This window comes from Balaenoptera acutorostrata, chromosome 5 (genome assembly GCF_949987535.1).
Source record: "Balaenoptera acutorostrata chromosome 5, mBalAcu1.1, whole genome shotgun sequence".
Classification (NCBI taxonomy): domain Eukaryota; kingdom Metazoa; phylum Chordata; class Mammalia; order Artiodactyla; family Balaenopteridae; genus Balaenoptera; species Balaenoptera acutorostrata.
This window is the reverse complement of record NC_080068.1, coordinates 21901833-21919996: the sequence shown is the minus strand read 5'-3', so window position 1 is coordinate 21919996 and position 18164 is coordinate 21901833. Positions and strand designations below refer to the sequence as shown.

At 35.2% G+C, this 18164-nt stretch overlaps 1 protein-coding gene across 6 annotated transcripts in view; it reads right to left on the bottom strand.

Moving 5' to 3' along the window:
* Positions 1–18164, bottom strand: part of BANK1 (B cell scaffold protein with ankyrin repeats 1) — a 325865-nt gene that overhangs the window by 230382 nt on the left and 77319 nt on the right. For all 6 annotated transcript variants that reach the window (XR_009008463.1, XM_057547406.1, XM_057547401.1 and 3 more), the window contains exon 3: positions 3315–3469. Coding sequence is in view for 5 of the 6 variants with exons in the window: in XM_057547406.1 (XP_057403389.1) it covers positions 3315–3469 (155 nt within the window). In the remaining variant the exon portion in view is untranslated. The remainder of the gene's footprint in view (positions 1–3314; positions 3470–18164) is intronic.

The window sequence follows — 18164 nt, the reverse complement described above, 5'->3', positions numbered from 1 at the left end:
TCTTAAAGATTCAGGTCAAATCCATTAAAAAAAAATATCCAGTGACTGAATCACTTTTTAGAGATGATGCAGCTCTAACAAGTGATCACAGAACTGGCAGGACTGCAGACAAGCCTCTGAAGAAGGGCACTGCCTCCTTGATGCCATTACTAGGTGATTTGAAGGTGACCTATTATCAAGAGGCATGAATGTATTTCCTATCCTCTGGGGCAGGATTTCACCTGGGCAGTACTGACATGTTTGAACCAGAGAAGTCATTGCTGTGGGGACTGCCCTGTGCGTTGCAGGATGTCTAGTAGCACCCCTGGCTTCTACCCACCAGATGCCAGTAGCAGCCCCCCCGTTATGACAACAAATCTGACTGCAGACTTTGCCAAATATCCCTTTGGGAGAGACGGCCAAATCAGTCCCAGATAAGAACCACTGCTCTGAGGGAATCTGCCTGAGAAATTAATGAAATTAGGACTTTGGAGTAAATACACAGCGAAGGGAAAAGAAGTTAGCAAATAACAGACCAGGTCCAGTTCTGGTTTAGATGTTATTCCAATGGAAGAACGCCTCCCAGGTGGATTATTCATCAAGGACCAAAAACTGGATAAGATTCATTTGAACAATGGATGTGCTTATTATTAGCAGGCTTAGAATTCACTGATTTCATACCTCTCATGATCAGTTACACTATACAAGACAAAATCAGGAAGAATATGCTAGAAAAGCAAATATCCTGGCCCATACCAACCAAAAAAAAAAAAAAAAAAAGGTTAACACATACTAAAATAGAACAAATATTGCTAATCCTAGGAAAGAGGCAAAATTAAGCAGCAGAATTAAACTGTTAAAGCTCATTTAGGTATTTCTTAAAAAGATGGGGAATAACTTACATCAATAGAACACTGGAGGCACATCTTCACTAGCGCATGAAAAAAATCTGTTGAAGAAAAAACCCTTTTTTCTGCTGTTTTTGAAGGGGCACAAAATTTCAAGGTCCAGGAAATCCGAAATCCTTGGAAAGGAACAATGCTGGGAAAGATGACTCAGCAGAGGAATCAATACTGCCGGGCTCCTGGGGTCAAAAGCAACAGCAGCCTTACCTGCTGCCTCAGTTAAACTATCTACTTATGCTGCTTCTCCAGAGCAGAGGAGGGAATGGGGAGGGCACTTCTCCAGGAGCAGGTCCACAGACCCAAGCAGTTCTGCAGCAAGAGGCAACAGGTGAGATGAAAACTAATTCTCTGGTCATCAGAGAGAATGAAGACGATGCCATTAGATTGAACCAGTCAACTCAGCCCTGGCATGCTGGAAACATAAAACCATAAGGGGAAATTCATAGATTTTGAAGATACTGGGTGGGAAAGAGGCACATCTCAAATATGACCTGGTGACTGGCAAGGATAGCCTTGTAAATTTCTAGATTTTTATACGATGGCAGGGAAGTCTCAAAACATCACTTCCAGAGAAAGGAGGCCGTATCCTTAAGTGGACTCTACTTACCCAGTAATTCAAAGACTTCTCAGAAATGTTCAAAGGTTGTGCTTTCAGACAATTGGCATAGACTGAACATTATCCTGGCAAATCTGAAACATGATTTTCACTCATTTGGATACAAATAATCTTTCCTGTGGTGCTTGGAAATTGGGACTTGGATTCAGACTATACTAAGATCTAGGTTCTGAGAATACAAGGTTTTGACTGGGATGACTATTTTTGGTCCAGGGATTTGTTTATTTCAATTTTTTAATGTGTAGGTCTGATGCTAAAATAATCTTATATGACCTTTCAACTCTTAGGACTGTTTAAAAAGTGGGGTACCCAAGAGAGATTTGGAATTGAAATAATTTAACTGCAGAGGGTCTGAAAGAATTGTATCCATGTCCGTAAAAGCCCACAGTTCTGTTACTGAAAGAACCCTCATCCTACTCAGCCATCTGAGTGAGCTATCTCTGCTTGGAGGGCAGTGGGGTTTAATTTTTGGATTTTGATTTCTCTGCAATTTAATAATGGAAAGGTTTTATATTGTTCAAATTTTACTCTTGCAGGTATTTTTGAAAGCAGCTATTTAGACTCATTGCATAATTCCTGGTGAGCAATTTTTAGTTCCAGAGGGTTTTTTTTTTTTTTTTTTTTTTGCTTTTTTTGCTTTGACTTTACCTACTTGAGAACAGTTCTGATTTCCATTTTATTGTCTCTTCTATTTATTTCTGTCTCTTGCATTATTTCTGACTCAATAGGAGCCACTGGTTCTGATTGTTTGGCCTGATCTCCCTTCCTCAAGTAGGTTGTAATTGTTCTTTGCCTGATCCTCTATCTCAGTTCCCTCAAACCTGTACAGTTTCAGTTCCTGGGGTCTTTAAGGGAGTGTCAAAGAAGTTTTCGTTCCTCTGGAACTGATAACATAATAAAACGGTGATTCTCCTGCTTGGGGATGGGGTCTGGAGGTGAGGGAATTAAGCTTTCCCAACTGCGCAGAACGTTCTGCTTCTCCCAGGGCTGCTGGTACCATCAGGATCAGGGGATTCTCTCCCAAAACATGCCTCCCAGTAAGCAGACAAGTGCAGCTCCTGTCACATTAACCTACTGGCGTCCACCTGAAGGACCCTCTCATGCAACTGTCCTGTATCGTCCTGTATCTTTTGCTCTTCCTGCTCAAGCACACCATAGACATTGAGGACCAGCATCTTTTTATTGTCTGGAGATTACGTAGCCCAAGTTTTGGTCAAGCTCTAGCAGTAGGCTTATTATAGTGGTTCAGTCCAATGAAGACTTAGAAGGAAGAAATGTTGGCAACATGTGTTCATACAGTCACCTCCTGAGAAATCCACTCCCTCTAACATTATACTTTTATTCCCCAAAGGACCAGCTCTTCTAGCTCTATGATAGTCCCACTTCATAATGTAGGCCTTTGATATATGTTTTATAATTTAAAAATCAGTGGTCATAAAAAATAAGTATTTTCAAATTCTATTCAAGAATGTATTTCCTTTTATGAAAATAAAATCCTTGATCTGGTTAATATGAATCCAACTTTCTTTTAAATAGCTTGATATATATAGCAATCGTAAATCTGTTTGTAACACGTCAAGTAACATTTAATAAAATGATGCTTTCATATATGTTTCAATACTTTACTATTCAACAAATATGTATCAAATGCCTACTAACTACCAGATATTGTTCTGGGTTCTGAGGACATGGCCATGAACAGAGTAGACAAAAATGCCTCTGTGTTGTAGCTTCTAGTGTTAGTTACATTCTAGTCAAATGCAGTATCCGTTAAAATAATGCAGTCACTTAAATAACAAGGTGTCTTTACTGACCTCACATGGAATCTCAGCGGGAAGCACCACTGCCTGTGATATGGTGCTTCTGGAAGCTTCTGATAATTCTTCAATTTCCTTTCTCTCACTTATTTGCCCAGAATGTTCCACTCTTAGGTCTGTTGGAATAATGACCTCAAGGTAGTCCTCAGAACCTAGAGGAAAGTTCATGAATGCAGATTACAATATAGCTAAGGCCGTATTATTTCCTCCATTGTTATAAAAACTAATTGCTAAACAATTGATTTATTTATAATTGCTAAACAATTAATATGTGGGACAACCAAACTGAGTTTAAGACAGCTAAAGTAAATGAACCAATGTTAATAATTAAAATAATGCTTCATAATTTAACCAGTATTATAACCTTAAGCTACTAAACTAAATCAAATACATAATAATATTTTCATCCACTAGTTAAGTATTTTCCCCCAAAAAATCCAACCACCATTTAATATTGTCTCTTAATATTAAAACAATAAATCTGAAAAACATGAAACTATTTCTTTTCAATGCCTATAATGAAGAAAATTTATTCATTTTAAATCAGAACAATTATTTACCCTTCACATGTATTTCTAATTTTAAAAACAAAAAGCATAACTAGGAGATAATCACTAAATAAACTCGTATTTCTATGAAACACTAGTTTAATAGTGAAATATTAGTGTTCATCAAAATGTTAATGTGTGCTGTGAAAAAAGTGTCCTAACTTAAATAAGTTGGGTTTCTTTATGGCAGTATTACTAAGAACACTAAAATATTCTAATGTGAATTTTGAATCTCAGAGAAGGGAAAAGAGTATTTGATTTTTAAAACATTTAACATTTATTAACTTAGCATCGCCTCAATCATTAAGACACTTTTCTCTATTGAAGAAGAGCTGTGTTAAGAGAGATGGATAATACTTTTATTACTCAATGTTTCAAAGCCCAGAGCATTTTATTAGGGCACAGAACCAATGACTGGAACCAAGGCTCTCACCACTAGAGACTCTCACAACTGTCCTCTTAGGCCAACCTCAAATGTATCTCTCAAATCCTCAAAGAAAGGAATTGGAGAAAAGGAAAGCAGCTCCTGACAGCTAGATACTGGCCTGATACTGTGTGAAGGCCTTGGTGTTGCTAGGAGGTGGCTTCCTGTTCTCCTACTGAACGTCAACAATTTTGCAGAACGTCACCATCGGACAAGGCCACCTGTCACCATGATGGATCAAGTCAGAGATCAGACCACTTTGTAATCATGTCTGAATCCAGGCAAAAACATGAATACTGTCCAAACCACAAAATAACCAAACATCCTGAATCCTGGCTCCTGTGAGTGATGTTGCTTCTTTACCAATTCCTGTCTCAGCCTCTTTTCATTTCTCTCGCCTTCCAGGTAGGGTAACCAGCTCCTCCCAGTTTGCTTGGGATATTTTTGGTTTGGGCACTGAAAACGCTGTGCCCCAGAAACCCCCTCAGTTTCAAGTATACTGGTATAGCTGGTTACCCTGCTTCCCAATAAGTCGTTAATACACAAAACCATAAAATTACATGGGCTTTTTGACATGTGCAAGCAAACTATAGCAAAGCCCTGCTTCCATGAACCCTTCCTCAAATCATTTAATGCAACCCTAAATCCTACAATGAGTCTTTTCTTAATACAGTCTTCCTGAGTTGTCCCATGGTTCTCCATGGTGGCCTTCTCTTCATTGCAACTAGCAAAAAGAATAGTTCAAGGACAGGTGTGTCCTAGTGGTCTTTGGCAAAAGGGAATTGACAGGATAAAAAGGAAGAAGCGTCAAGGCAATACAGATGAAGTTGGCTAGAATTCTGGTTTCATTGCATCCAGAAAGTGAAGTCAGCAGTTTCATATAGGTAATTCTATCAGAAAAGCAGAGTAACAAAAGTGATGTCCTCTGGAGAGGGGCTGTCTCCATGCCACATCTAAGAAGGAGAGAGTTTTGTTTTGGGGGTTTTTTTTTTTTCTGTCTTATGAAAGTTACAGAATAAAAGTACAAAAGCACCTGAGATTTCCAGATTCTCCCAGTACTAGTCTTGCTTGAAATGAAATGAAAAACAGCCTTTATTTCTCTAACAATTTTAAACACTTCCATAAGCAGTCTCATTCTCTCTCTCTCATACACACACACACATACACACACACACACACACACACACACACACACACACCAAATTAGTGAAAGGTTGTATAGAACTGGCTCAATCACTTTGTGAACTGATGAAAGAACAAGGAAACTGATTTCACTTTATTTATCTTAAAAGGTGTAAGTTGTTCCACTGCAGCAGTATCTAGGATGTTTTCTGCTAATTCATCTGTGGTATTAGGTTAAGAAGAGCTATTTTCTTTACCCTGAGGACATAATCATGGATGTACAAAAGATTTACCTCTATGAATGTTCACAGAAGCACTGTTCATAATGCAGAAAACTGGGAGCAGTTTAAGCAATAAGGGACCAGATAAAAAATGTGTAATGTGATAAAAGATACTGTCACTAATTAAAATTCCATCAAAGAATATTTAACAACAAGGAACAAGTTTATGATATAAATGAAAAAAAATCAAGTTACAAAATAGTCAATTTTGTAGGTTCCCATTTTAGTAAAATAAGAAGTATAGGACTTCCTGCAGGTTCCATATTTAAGGAGCTTTGGAAGTTGCCACTCCAACCTAACAAACAAAAAATTGAACAGACTGAAAAATCAATAACTTCTCTTTGATTCTTAAGAGAGGCGTGGACATAGCACAAACTGCTGCCCCCAAGGCTGGAGAGACAGGCAGGTGGAGAGAGAGTCTCAGCTTACCAGAGCAGAGACTCAGGAGTGGAAACGGCCCCAGCAGCCAGTGCCAGGGTAGAGAAACGGGAACTGTAATTGACAAATTGCTGGACACTCAATGAGGACAAGTCTGAGAGTTTAAAAACTCCAGGGCAATTCAGCCAAAAGGTGGCGGGAACACATTATTTTAAAATTTACCTCTAGGAGCTTGACAAGATTCCCACAGCAAATACTGGGGAACATGCCCTCCTTCTTCAGTGGAACTGGAAACATCTTTAAATACTCCAGGACACTTCTGTTCTTCTTAACAAGGCCTGCCCTGGGCGGAAACTAGTTAATCAGAGCCAAATCTACTGGGGTATTAGGACATTCTAATTGACCAGAGGAAGAGAAATACCCAACTGCAGCCCACTGGAATAATCCTCTCTCACCTAAAGGGGAGAAAAAAAACTGAGAAACTCTTGTGAGGTTCACAGTCCAGAGGCATAGGCTCACTAAAGGACTGAAACCTAATCACAGAACTCTAGAAAGCCTCCTCTCCGCCAACACCTCACCACCGCATTACTAAAGGCCTATTTACAGCAGTTCTTTGTATAGAGTATATTATGTCTAGTTATCAAGAAAAATTACAAGGCATACCAAAAGGTAGAAAATACAATTTGAAGAGACCAGGGAAAGCACTAGAATCAGACATGGCAGGGATGTTGGAATTATCAGACTGGGAATTTAAAACAACTCTGATTAGAATGCTAAGAGCTATAATGTGGCATGGACATATATACACTACCAAATGTAAAATAGATAGCTAGTGGGAAGCAGCCGCATAGCACAGGGAGATCAGCTCAGTGCTTTGTGTCTACCTAGAGGGATGGGATAGGGAGGGTGGGAGGGAGATGCCAGAGGGAGGAGATATGGGGATATATGTTTATGTATAGCTGATTCACTTTGTTATACAGCAGAAACTAACACACCATTGTAAAGCAATTATACTCCAATAAAGATGTTTAAAAAAAAAATTAGAATGCAAGAACAGATAGGCAATGTAAGCACAGAGATGGAAATCCTAAGACGAGGCATAAAAAAGTGCTAGAGATTAAAAACACTGTAACAGAAATAGAAAATGTCTTTGATGGATTTATTAGTAAAGACTGGACATGACTGAGGAAAGAATCTCTGAGCTAGAGGATATATCAATAGACTCCTTGAAAACTGAAGAGCAAAGAGAACAAAGACTAAAGAAAAAAATTGACAGAATATCCAAGGACTGTGGGACAACTACGAAAAGTGTAACATATGCATAATGGGAATACCAGAATTAGAAGAAAGAGAGAAAGGAACAGAAGAAATATTTCAAAAAATAATGACTGAGAATTTCCCCAAATTAATGTCAGACACTAAATCACAGATCCAGGAAGTTCAGAGAACACCAACTAGCAAAATCCTCCAAAATGGGATATACCTAGGGATATCATCTTCAAACTGCAGAAAATCAAAAATAAACAAAATTTGAGAAAAACCTAGAGGAAAAAATTCCTTACCTATAGAGGAACAAAGATAAGAATTATATCTGACTTATCCTCAGAAACCATGCAAGCAAGAGAGTGGAGTGAAATACTTAAAAGTGTAACAGAAATAAACCACCCACCCAGAATTCTGTACCCTGTGAAATTATCTTTTAAAGCTGAAGGAAAAATAGAGATTTTCTCAGACAAACAAATATTGAGATAATTTATTATCAGTGGACCTGCCTGAAAGAAAAAAGAAGTTCTTTAGTGAGAAGAAAAATAATATAGATCAGAAATTCAGATCTGCATAATGAAGGGAGAGCATCAAAGAAGGAATAACTGAAGGTAAAATAAATATTTTTCTTATTTGTGATTGATCTAGAAGATAACAGTTTGTTCAAGATAATAATAGCAACAATATATTCGATAATGTATGCTTATGTACATATCTTATATAAATATTTACATATATATGCTTGTGTATGTTTATATATAAATAAAATAAATGAAAGCAATGATATAAAGTATAGAAAGGAAGAATTAGGATCATTTTATTATTATAAGGTAATAATACCACCTATGAAGTGATACAGTGTTACTTAACAGTAGACTTGCGTTAGTTGTAAATGTGTATTGCAAACTCTAGGATAAACCCTAAGAAAAAATTACTTTTTAAGTATAACTGATATGCTAAAAAAGTAGAAAAATGGAATCATATAAAATGCTCAATTAAAATCACAAATGGCAGAAAAAGAGTAGAAGACAAAAATAAGAATAAAGAACAAGGGGAACAAAATAGAAAACAGTAACGAATATGGTAGATATTCATCCAACTATATCAGTAATCATTTTGAATGTCAAGGTCTAAATGTACCAATTAAAAAACAGAGATTATCACAGTGGATCAAAAACAAGACCCACCTATATGTTGTTTACAAGAAACCCACTTTAAATATAGAAACATATAATGATTAAAAGTAAATGGATGGAAAAATACACCATGCTAACACTAAACAAAGGAAAGCAACAGTAGCTATATTAATTTCAGACAGAGCAGACTTTAAAGTAAGAAAAGTTATCAGGAATAAAGAAGGACATTACATAATGATAAAGGGGTCAATTCTCCAAGAAGACATGACAATTCTTAATGTGCGTACACCTAGCAACAGAGTGTGAAAGTATGCGATGCAAAAACTAATAGAACTTCAAAAAGAAATAGATGAATCCACTATTACAGTTAGAAACCTCAACACCTCTGTCTCAGAAATGGACAGAAACAGCAGGCAGAAAATCAGTAAGGATGTAATTGAACTCAACAACACCATTAATAAACTGCATATAATTGACATTTATAGACTACTTCATCCAACAAAAACAGAATATACATTTTTTTGCAAGCTCACATGGAACATTCACTAAGGTAGAACTCATTCTGAGCCATAAAACACACCTTAACAAATTTAAAAGAATAGAAATTGAACAATGTCTGCTCTCAGACCACAATAAAATTAAACTAGAAATCAACAACAGAAAGATAACTGAGAAATCCTCAAATATGTGGAGATTAAACAACATACTTCTAAATAATACATGGGTCAAAGAAGAAATCTCAAAAGAAATTAAAAAAATATTTTGAACTGAATGAAAATAAAAATATAACAGCAAAATGTGTGAGATGCAGCAAAAGCAGTGCTTAGAGGGAAACTGTTAGCATTGAGTGCATGTATTAGAAAAGAAGCAAGATCTAAAACCAAATTTAAGTTTCTACCTTAGGTAACTAAAAATGAAGAGCCAATTAAATTCAAAGTAAGCAGAAGAAAAGAAATAAGAATTAGAACAGAAATCAATGAAATTGAAAATTGGAGATAAAAGAAAAAAAACAATGAAACCAAAAGTTGGTTCTCCAAAATGATCAGTAAAATTCATAAGCCTCTAGCCAAGCTAACAGAAGGGGAAGAGAGAGAGAGGGAGAGAGACAGAGAGCAAGCGAGCATGTGAACAAGCAGAAGACACAAATTAATAACATGAGAAATGAAAGAGGGGGACATCACTCTAGATCTCTACATCCCATGGATGTTAAATGGATAATAAAGGAATACTATGAACAAGCCAATGCCACAAATTTGATAACCTAAATAAAATGGACCAATTCCTTGAAAGACACAATCTGCCAAAACTCATACAGGAAGAAATAGACAATATGAATAGGCCTAAAGCCTATTTCTATTAAAGATTGAATCAAGAATTAATAACCTTCCAAAACAGAAAGCACCATGCCCAGATGGGTTCACTGGTGAATTATACCAAACATTTAAGGAAGAAATTATACCAATTCTCTATAATCTCTTTCAGAGAATAGAAGCAGAGGGAATATTTCCTAACTCATTCTATGAGGCCAGCATTACCCTAACACCAAATCCAGACAAAGACATTACAAGAAAACTACAGAACAATATCACTCATAAAAATAGATGCAAAAATCCTCACAAAATATTAGCAAATCAAAGCCAAAAAAGAATAAAAACAATAATATCATCATATCAATAGATGCAGAAAAAGCATTTGACAAAATCCAACACAAAGTCATAATAAAAACTCTTAGTAAACTAGGAATAAAGGGGAATTTTCTCAGCTTGATAAACACTATACCAAAACCCTTCAGCTAACATCACTGTTAATGTGAAAAACTTAAAGCTTTCCTACTAGGATCATGTTCAAGGCGAGGATGTAACTCTCACCATCCCTTTTCATTATCATACTGGAAGTCCTTATTAATGCAATTAATGCAAGAAAAAGAAAAGTTACACATACTGGGAAGGAAGAAATAAACCTGACTCTGTCGGGATGACGTGATTGTCTAGTAAATCCAAAGGCATCAACAAAGAAATTCCTGGAAGCGACTATAGCTAAATTGCAGGATATAAGGTGAATATACAAAAGGCAACTGCTTTCCTATATACTAACAATAAATACATGGAATTGGAAATTAAAAATGGAATACCATTTACAATAGTACCCCCTCAAAATGAAATACTTAGGTATAAATCTAATAAAATATGTACAATATCTATATGATGAAAACCATAAAACTCTGATAAACAAAATCAAATAAGAATTAAATAAATGGAAAGATATTCTATGTTCATGGATAGAAAAACTCAATAGTGTCAAGAAGTCTGTTCTTCCCAACTTGATCTATAGATTCAATGCAATCACAATCAAAATCTCAGCAAGTTACTTTACAGATGTGGACAAACTGATTCTAAAGTTTATATTGAGAGGCAAGAGACCCAGAGTAGGTAGCTTAATATTGAAGGTGAAGAACTAAGTTGGAGGACTGACACTACCCTACTTTAATACCTACTATAAAGCTGCAGTAATCAAGACAGTGAGGTCTTGGCAAAAGAATAATCAAATAGGTCAATGGAAGAGAGTAAGAGCCAAGAAATAGAATCACATAAACATAGTTAATTAATATTTGACCAAGGAGCAAAAACAATACAATGGGGCAAAAACAGTCTCTTCAACAAATGGTGATGGAACAACTAAACATTCACATGCAAAAAATGCGTCTAGATACCTTACAACCACCACAAAACCTTACAACCATCACAAAAATTAACTGAAAATGGATCATAGTCCTAAATGTATAATACGAAACTATAAAACTCCTAGAAGATAACGTAAGGGAAAAACATAGATGACCTTGGGTATGATGATACATTTTTAGATACAACACCAAAGTCATGATCCATGAAAGAAATAAATGATAAGCTGGACTTCATTAAAATCAAAAACTTATGTATGCAAAAGACAATATTTAGAGAATTAGAAGATAAGCCATAGATTGGGAGAAAATATTTGCAAAAGACACTTTTAGTAAAAGACTGTTTTCCAAAATTTATAAAGAACTCAAACTCAACAATAAGAAAATGACCACATCAATTTAAAAAGTAGCCAAAGTTCTTAACAAATACCTCACCAAAGAAGATATACAGGTAGCAAACAGGCATATGAAGAGACGCTCCACATTGTATGTTATCAGGGAAATGCAAATTAAAACAACAATGAAATAGTACTACACACCTATCAGAATGGCCAAAATCTGGAACACTGACAATACCGAATGTTACCAAGGATGTGGAGCAACAAGAACTCTCATCAATTACTGGTGGAAATACAAATGGTACAGCTATTTTGGAAGACAGTTTGGTGGTTTCTGACAAAACTAAACATACTCTTAACATTCAATCCAACAAATACACTCCTTGGTATTTATCCAAATGAGCTGAAAACTTATGTCCACACAAGAATCTACACATAGATATTTAGAGCAGCTTTATTCATAATTCATAAAAACTTGGGAGCAATCAAGATGTCCTTCAGCAGGTGAATGAACAAACTGTGATACATCTATACAGTGAAATATTATTCAGCATTAAAATGCAATAAGATATTAAACAATGAAAAGACATGGAAAAAACTTAAATGCATATTACTAAGTGAAAGAAGCCAATCTGTAAAGGCTACACATTGTATGATTCCAACTATATGACATTCTGGAAAAGGCAAAACTGTAGAGACAGTGAAAAGATCTGGTGTTGCTGGGGTCTGGGGTGGAAGGGGGATGGATGAAAAGGCAGAGCACAGATAATTTGGGGGGCAGTGAAAATACTCTGTATGATACCATTAATGATGGGTACATGTCATTATACATTTGTCCAAACCCATAGATTATACAATAGCAAGAGTGTACCCTAAGGTAAACTATGGACTTTGGGGGATTATGTGGTGTCAAAGTAGGTTTATCCCTAAACGGTAAAAAAATAATGTACCATTGTGATGAGTGATGTTGATAGTTGGGGTGGCTACACATACTGTTGGGGGCGGGAGGGAGGGAGTGTACGGGAAATCTCTGTTATCTCCCTCTCAGTTTTGTTGTCAACCTAAAACTGCTCTAAAATACAGTCTTTTAAAAAGTATACATATACAGAACTATGCGGTAGAAATTCAAGATACATTACTGAATGCATAAGAACAGACTAGCTATATAAACCCAAAATAGCACGAGTGGTTATTTCTGGTTGGTGGAGTTATGAGTAATTTTATTATACCTATATGTATTACTAATAATATCAGTTATTATTAATATATAATATACATAATATTTATGCTGGTTTTCTATAATGAAAATATATTTGTTTTACAGATTGAACTATATACATTTCTCAAATAGAGGAATGAATTGATCAAGTTTACAGACTGAGCACATGTGTCTTTACCCCTCCTCTACAACATGCAAATGAAATTTCAGAAAAGATTATTTTCTTTATTATTTTCTTTATGTATCATGATGTAAAAATCGTTAGGAAGCACTGCTCTGCAGATAATATGTGAAATAAACCAGCTTATCACAAATCACCTCATGTTCAGGTGATCTAAGCAATCTCCAAAAATATCACCCGGAATAAAGGTGTCTCTCCTCTTGTAAAATAAATATAATGTTAGGGGAAAAAATCATAGATATCCTAAGGTAAGATAATTTTGTGTAATTTTCTTAGCAACCAATCAAATTACATTGTAAGCTGAGTAAAATAATAAAATAGTTAAGCATTAGAAAATAAATTTTCCTTTATGAATTAAGTTGCAAAATCTGTTATATATTTAATTTTTAAAGCATGCCATACGCTTTTCAAAATCAAAACTTTTTAATACTGTTTTTTCAAAAAAATATAATTTTAGTGTAGATTTTTTTATACTTTGTTTTTATTTGTTTTCCTATTGATTAAATCCTCATTTGGCATGAGGACAGGTTTTCTGATAATTAACAAAACTAGGTGAAGATTGCAAAAAGGTAGAATCTTTTATTGCTATCACACTTGAACTGCTTTCATTATAGTGATTTGATGAAAAAAGAAGTTATTCCTCAATGCCCAATGACCCTTCAAACCTATCAATAGTTAACAGACAAAGCAGGTTTCAGCTTTCATCATAAATGAATTGGAAACAGAGAAAGAGAGATAGACAAACAATAATCTAGAAGATACATGTCTCCTGGTAAAAAAGAAACTTCCTGTCTTCTCATGCAACCTTGGAAAAAGTACTGTGCACTCTAAGCTTCAATCTCCTCAATTATTTAATGGGGTAAATATGACTTCCTTGTTGGATTGTTTTGATTACATTTAATAATATGTATAATGTGTCAGGCCTAGGACAGGCACTCAATATTAGTTTTCTTCTCTTTTCTAATTTCTGATATCAAATTGAATAAAAGCAATGTTTTTTTTATTTTCAAAAGATCATAAATCCATCTTTCTCAGTTTGTATAGCCAGCTATGATTCAGAAAGGACTGCAACATATCCCTGGAATTTCAACACTGAACATCTTTGTTTTTGTCAAATTTATAATTTAGTAAATGATTCTATAATCACAATGTAGCTGATTTTATTAAGTATGCTTAAGGCAGTACAGATTCTAGCATGCTTTCCTGGAGTTTTAATGTCATACCAAAGACTACAGCACTCTGCACCACTCAGGTAAGTTAAACAGGTATTTCTCCAAGAGGTAAAGAAAACAAATAAACTGTACAAAAATATGTAATTTTTACCAACTGTTTAGTCTAGTCCTCAACTTTCTTAAACAACCTTTGTTGTCTGTGGTATAAGGGGCACAAAATAAAGAATATTTCATTTAAGGGCTACGTCCAAAGAAAAATAATAATGGTCATAATAAAACTTCTTACCTAACAAATATATATAAAAATGAACATACTCAATATAGCCAAGCAAATGTTGGTTTCCAATAATAAGATAAATCCTCTTTGTTTGAAACACCCACATTCATCCTGGCACTGTAACTGCACAAACTCTACCAGCTAAAGTTCTCTCAAACGTTAGCATCAATGTATATTTATATTTTACTCTTGGTACTTTAGTCTTTTAATTTTAGTTCCTACCATGCAGGAATAGTTCCAAGGCAGAGTATATGTAAGGAGATGCTGTTTTTGGTGGCCTGTGTGTTCCGTTTTTACCTGCATTTCCATTTCCATTCTGTTTATTATATTTTCTCCTTTTTCCTACCCTTTCCTCTTCTATTCCATCACCCATTACCCACTCTTTAAGCTACTTTTTCCTACCAACCTCTCAGTCAAACTTGCTACACAGAAATGGTACTATATCTTGCAACTCAAGTTGTCTTCAGACCAGCAGCTTATTAGAAATGCACACTATTAGCCACCACACTAGACCCACTGAATCAGAATCTGCTTTTTAAAAGGATCCCAAGTGATTTGAATGCATGCTGAAGTTTGAGAAACAGTGTGCAGTAACAATGTGTACCTTGATATGATTAACTTTCCATAACATTATCACAGCATAAGCCATTAACTGAAATCATATCATGTAAATATTTATCTGTTTCCTTGTTTCTTGTCCATCCATCTAGAATGCAAGTTTTTGAGGTCAAGTAATTAGTTCTTTTTTCCCCCTCTATCTCTGATGCATACGACAGGGCTTTTAACATAGTAGATGCTCAATATTTATGTGAGTACACATAATAATATGTTGTGTATTCATATACATCTCAGATGTAAATGTTTGCTGCCTGACTTAATGATTGAATAAATCCTTACCTAGCTTCCTTTTTTTTGGCGGGGGAAGGAGTGGCTTTTATCTGAAGGACAGTAATTTGTTCTATCTACCACAGTCTTTGCCTGACTGTCTTAAGGAAGTACATCTGTACTTCCATCAGTATAACCCTAAAGACAGAACAAAGAACTAAACTAGAGAAAATCACCAAAGCTTAGAAAGCACGAAGCTTGCCTCTTGCTCTCCTACACATTTTCATTGTTTACTTTTTCTGAGAGTTGCTAAGGCAATATTAGCATTACCTATGCTCTGGACAGTTATTTCCTGCAACTGCATACACAAAGCACTTAGATGAAAGAATTGAAATGTCACTTAATGAAACAAAGCCTAATTACATCCTCTCTAAAGAAGTTCAAGATGTATTGATGATAATCACTTTCAACAGATTACCCAGAGTGAAATAAAATCAATATCTATTGAATAAAATTGCGAACAAAAACTGACCCTCAGACTTTTGATTATTCCTTTAATGAAAGACACTAAAGTTTTGAATCCATTCTGGTTGCTGTATTTTTAAAGTCTAGGCTACAAGCAAAAGTTTGTGTATGAATTGATCATTCCAAGTTTGAGTGCTAAATTATTCATGGGACCTATAATTCAGGAGTAGGGAAATGACTTCTTGTGGTCTTATAAAAGATTCCATTGAAATACCTAGAGCATGATAATGTACACTCAACCCAGCTAAATTCAGCAATTTACAAGTCTCTTTTTGTGTATCTTTTCTTACAATTAAGAAAAAGCATAGATTAATCTGAATAGAGATTCATGAAATGTATGGTTTGAGCAGTGTTCCAGATGAATGAGACAATTTTTGTTATAATGTTAGCTGACTAAAAAAGCATATATATGTACATGTGTGTAGATATATGCACATATATATGTATCACACATATACGTAAGTCATATGTATCTATAAATATACTGGTATATATGTATATATATATAATATGGGATAAAAAAACTATTATTGGGCTTCCCTGGTGGCGCAGTGGTTGAGAATCTGCCTGCCAATGCAGGGGACACGGGTTCCAGCCCTGGTCTGGGAAGATCCCACATGCCGCGGAGCAACTAGGCCCGTGAGCCACAACTACTGAGCCTGCGCATCTGGAGCCTGTGCTCCGCAACAAGAGAGGCCGCGATAGTGAGAGGCCTGCGCACCGCGATGAAGAGTGGCCCCCGCTTGCCACAACTAGAGAGAGCCCTCGCACAGAAACGAAGACCCAACACAGCCATATATAAATAAATAAGTTAATTTAAAAAAAAAATTGAAAAAAGATTAAAAATATATATATATATTATTATTTTAACAGTGATTATTTCTGAGAGGTAGGAATAAAAGTCATTTTCAACATTTTTTTCTTCATTTTTTATAATATAAACTAAACTTTTAACAACCCATAAATATTACTTATCCAATCAATCAGACAAAAATGAACATCAACAAAAAATTATTCATCATTTTCAGTGGGTGACAGGACAGCACCAATTCCATTTTTCATAATCAAATTTATGTATTTATACATAATATTCATTATAATTTAGAACACACACATAAAGAAAAAGAAGAAAATAAAATCACCTATAATATTATCTCCTAGAGATAACCCTAGCTAACTTTTTGACATATACCTTATAGTCTTTGTTTGAAGAATACAAATGCATATTTTTGAAAAAAACTAAAATGGGATAATCTTATATGTATTTATACTATTAGGTGCAATAATAATGCTTTATATTCTAATGGCTCTTTGCAATCAAGATTTTCAGATACACTGTATTTTACTTTGAACACACACTTAAAATTATAATCCCTTTTCAAAGCTGGATTACTGAATTTCTGTCAACCATTTAAAATCATTTGCAGATAGTTTTAAAATTCTGTGAGTCATTTCTATTCCTCCCCCATAAACTGCTTAGCCAAATAGAATCTTCTATTCCTCTTCTGTGTTTCAAAGCTGTGAAGACAATACATTACTTTTTATCAAACAAGGTTAAAAAAATTAAATGTAGATACAGTTAACCAATGAATAACGTAGTAGATCCCTAAGTAGTAAATTCAACAGCAAAATCTTAAATTTTGCAAAGTAAATGATGAGGAATTTCTGGTTCTTGGATAGAATATAAAATTTCAATATTGCTTAGAAAATGAATGGATTTTATTTTCCTCCTAAGAAGCTTTAATTTAATTAGGGAGACATTACTTTCTTTGTGTATATAAAGCTCCATTACCTAGCTAAGAACACTGACACCAACACCACAGGTTAGTTGTTAGATAAAGACCACTGTGAGGGTCAGGCATTCAGGTTGGCCTTCTCAGAAGTGGGCTTTAAATGTAAAATGGTGAAGAGGAGAGAGAGAGAACATTCTAGTCATTGGAAACAATGCTCGATCAGGCTTTTCTTCAATCTCCATGAGACTGAGGAATTGACTATCTGGTTCATTGTTGAACACATGATAGGTGCTCAAAAATTATTTGTAAAATGAATGAATTAATATATTTCAATTGGAGATGCTTGAAGGAAATGTGATTAGGGGAAGTGGATTAACAGTGGCAAAGTGACAACCTCTCTTTGTAAAGGAACTGTAATTGTCTTCCCTTTAAGACTCAGGGAACCATCCATATTGATGACAATTTTAAAGTTTCTGTTTTTGGTGTTGCCCTCAGTACAGGTACTTAGACGTGGCTACAGATCCTAGTGTTTCAGGAGAATTCAGAGTGGTAAGTACAGGGAAGCAAGAACAAGGCATATGCGTCTATTCTAATCTCCTCAATGGCTCAGTGGAGAAGGACATCAGCTAATGGAGTAGCTAGACTTGGTGAATGACTCAGTGGCTGAAAGGAAAGGAGGGAAGATACTAGAAGGATGAGAGCAGTATCCCAGAATGCCTAATGAGAGACCTCTGCCCTTAGAAAGAAT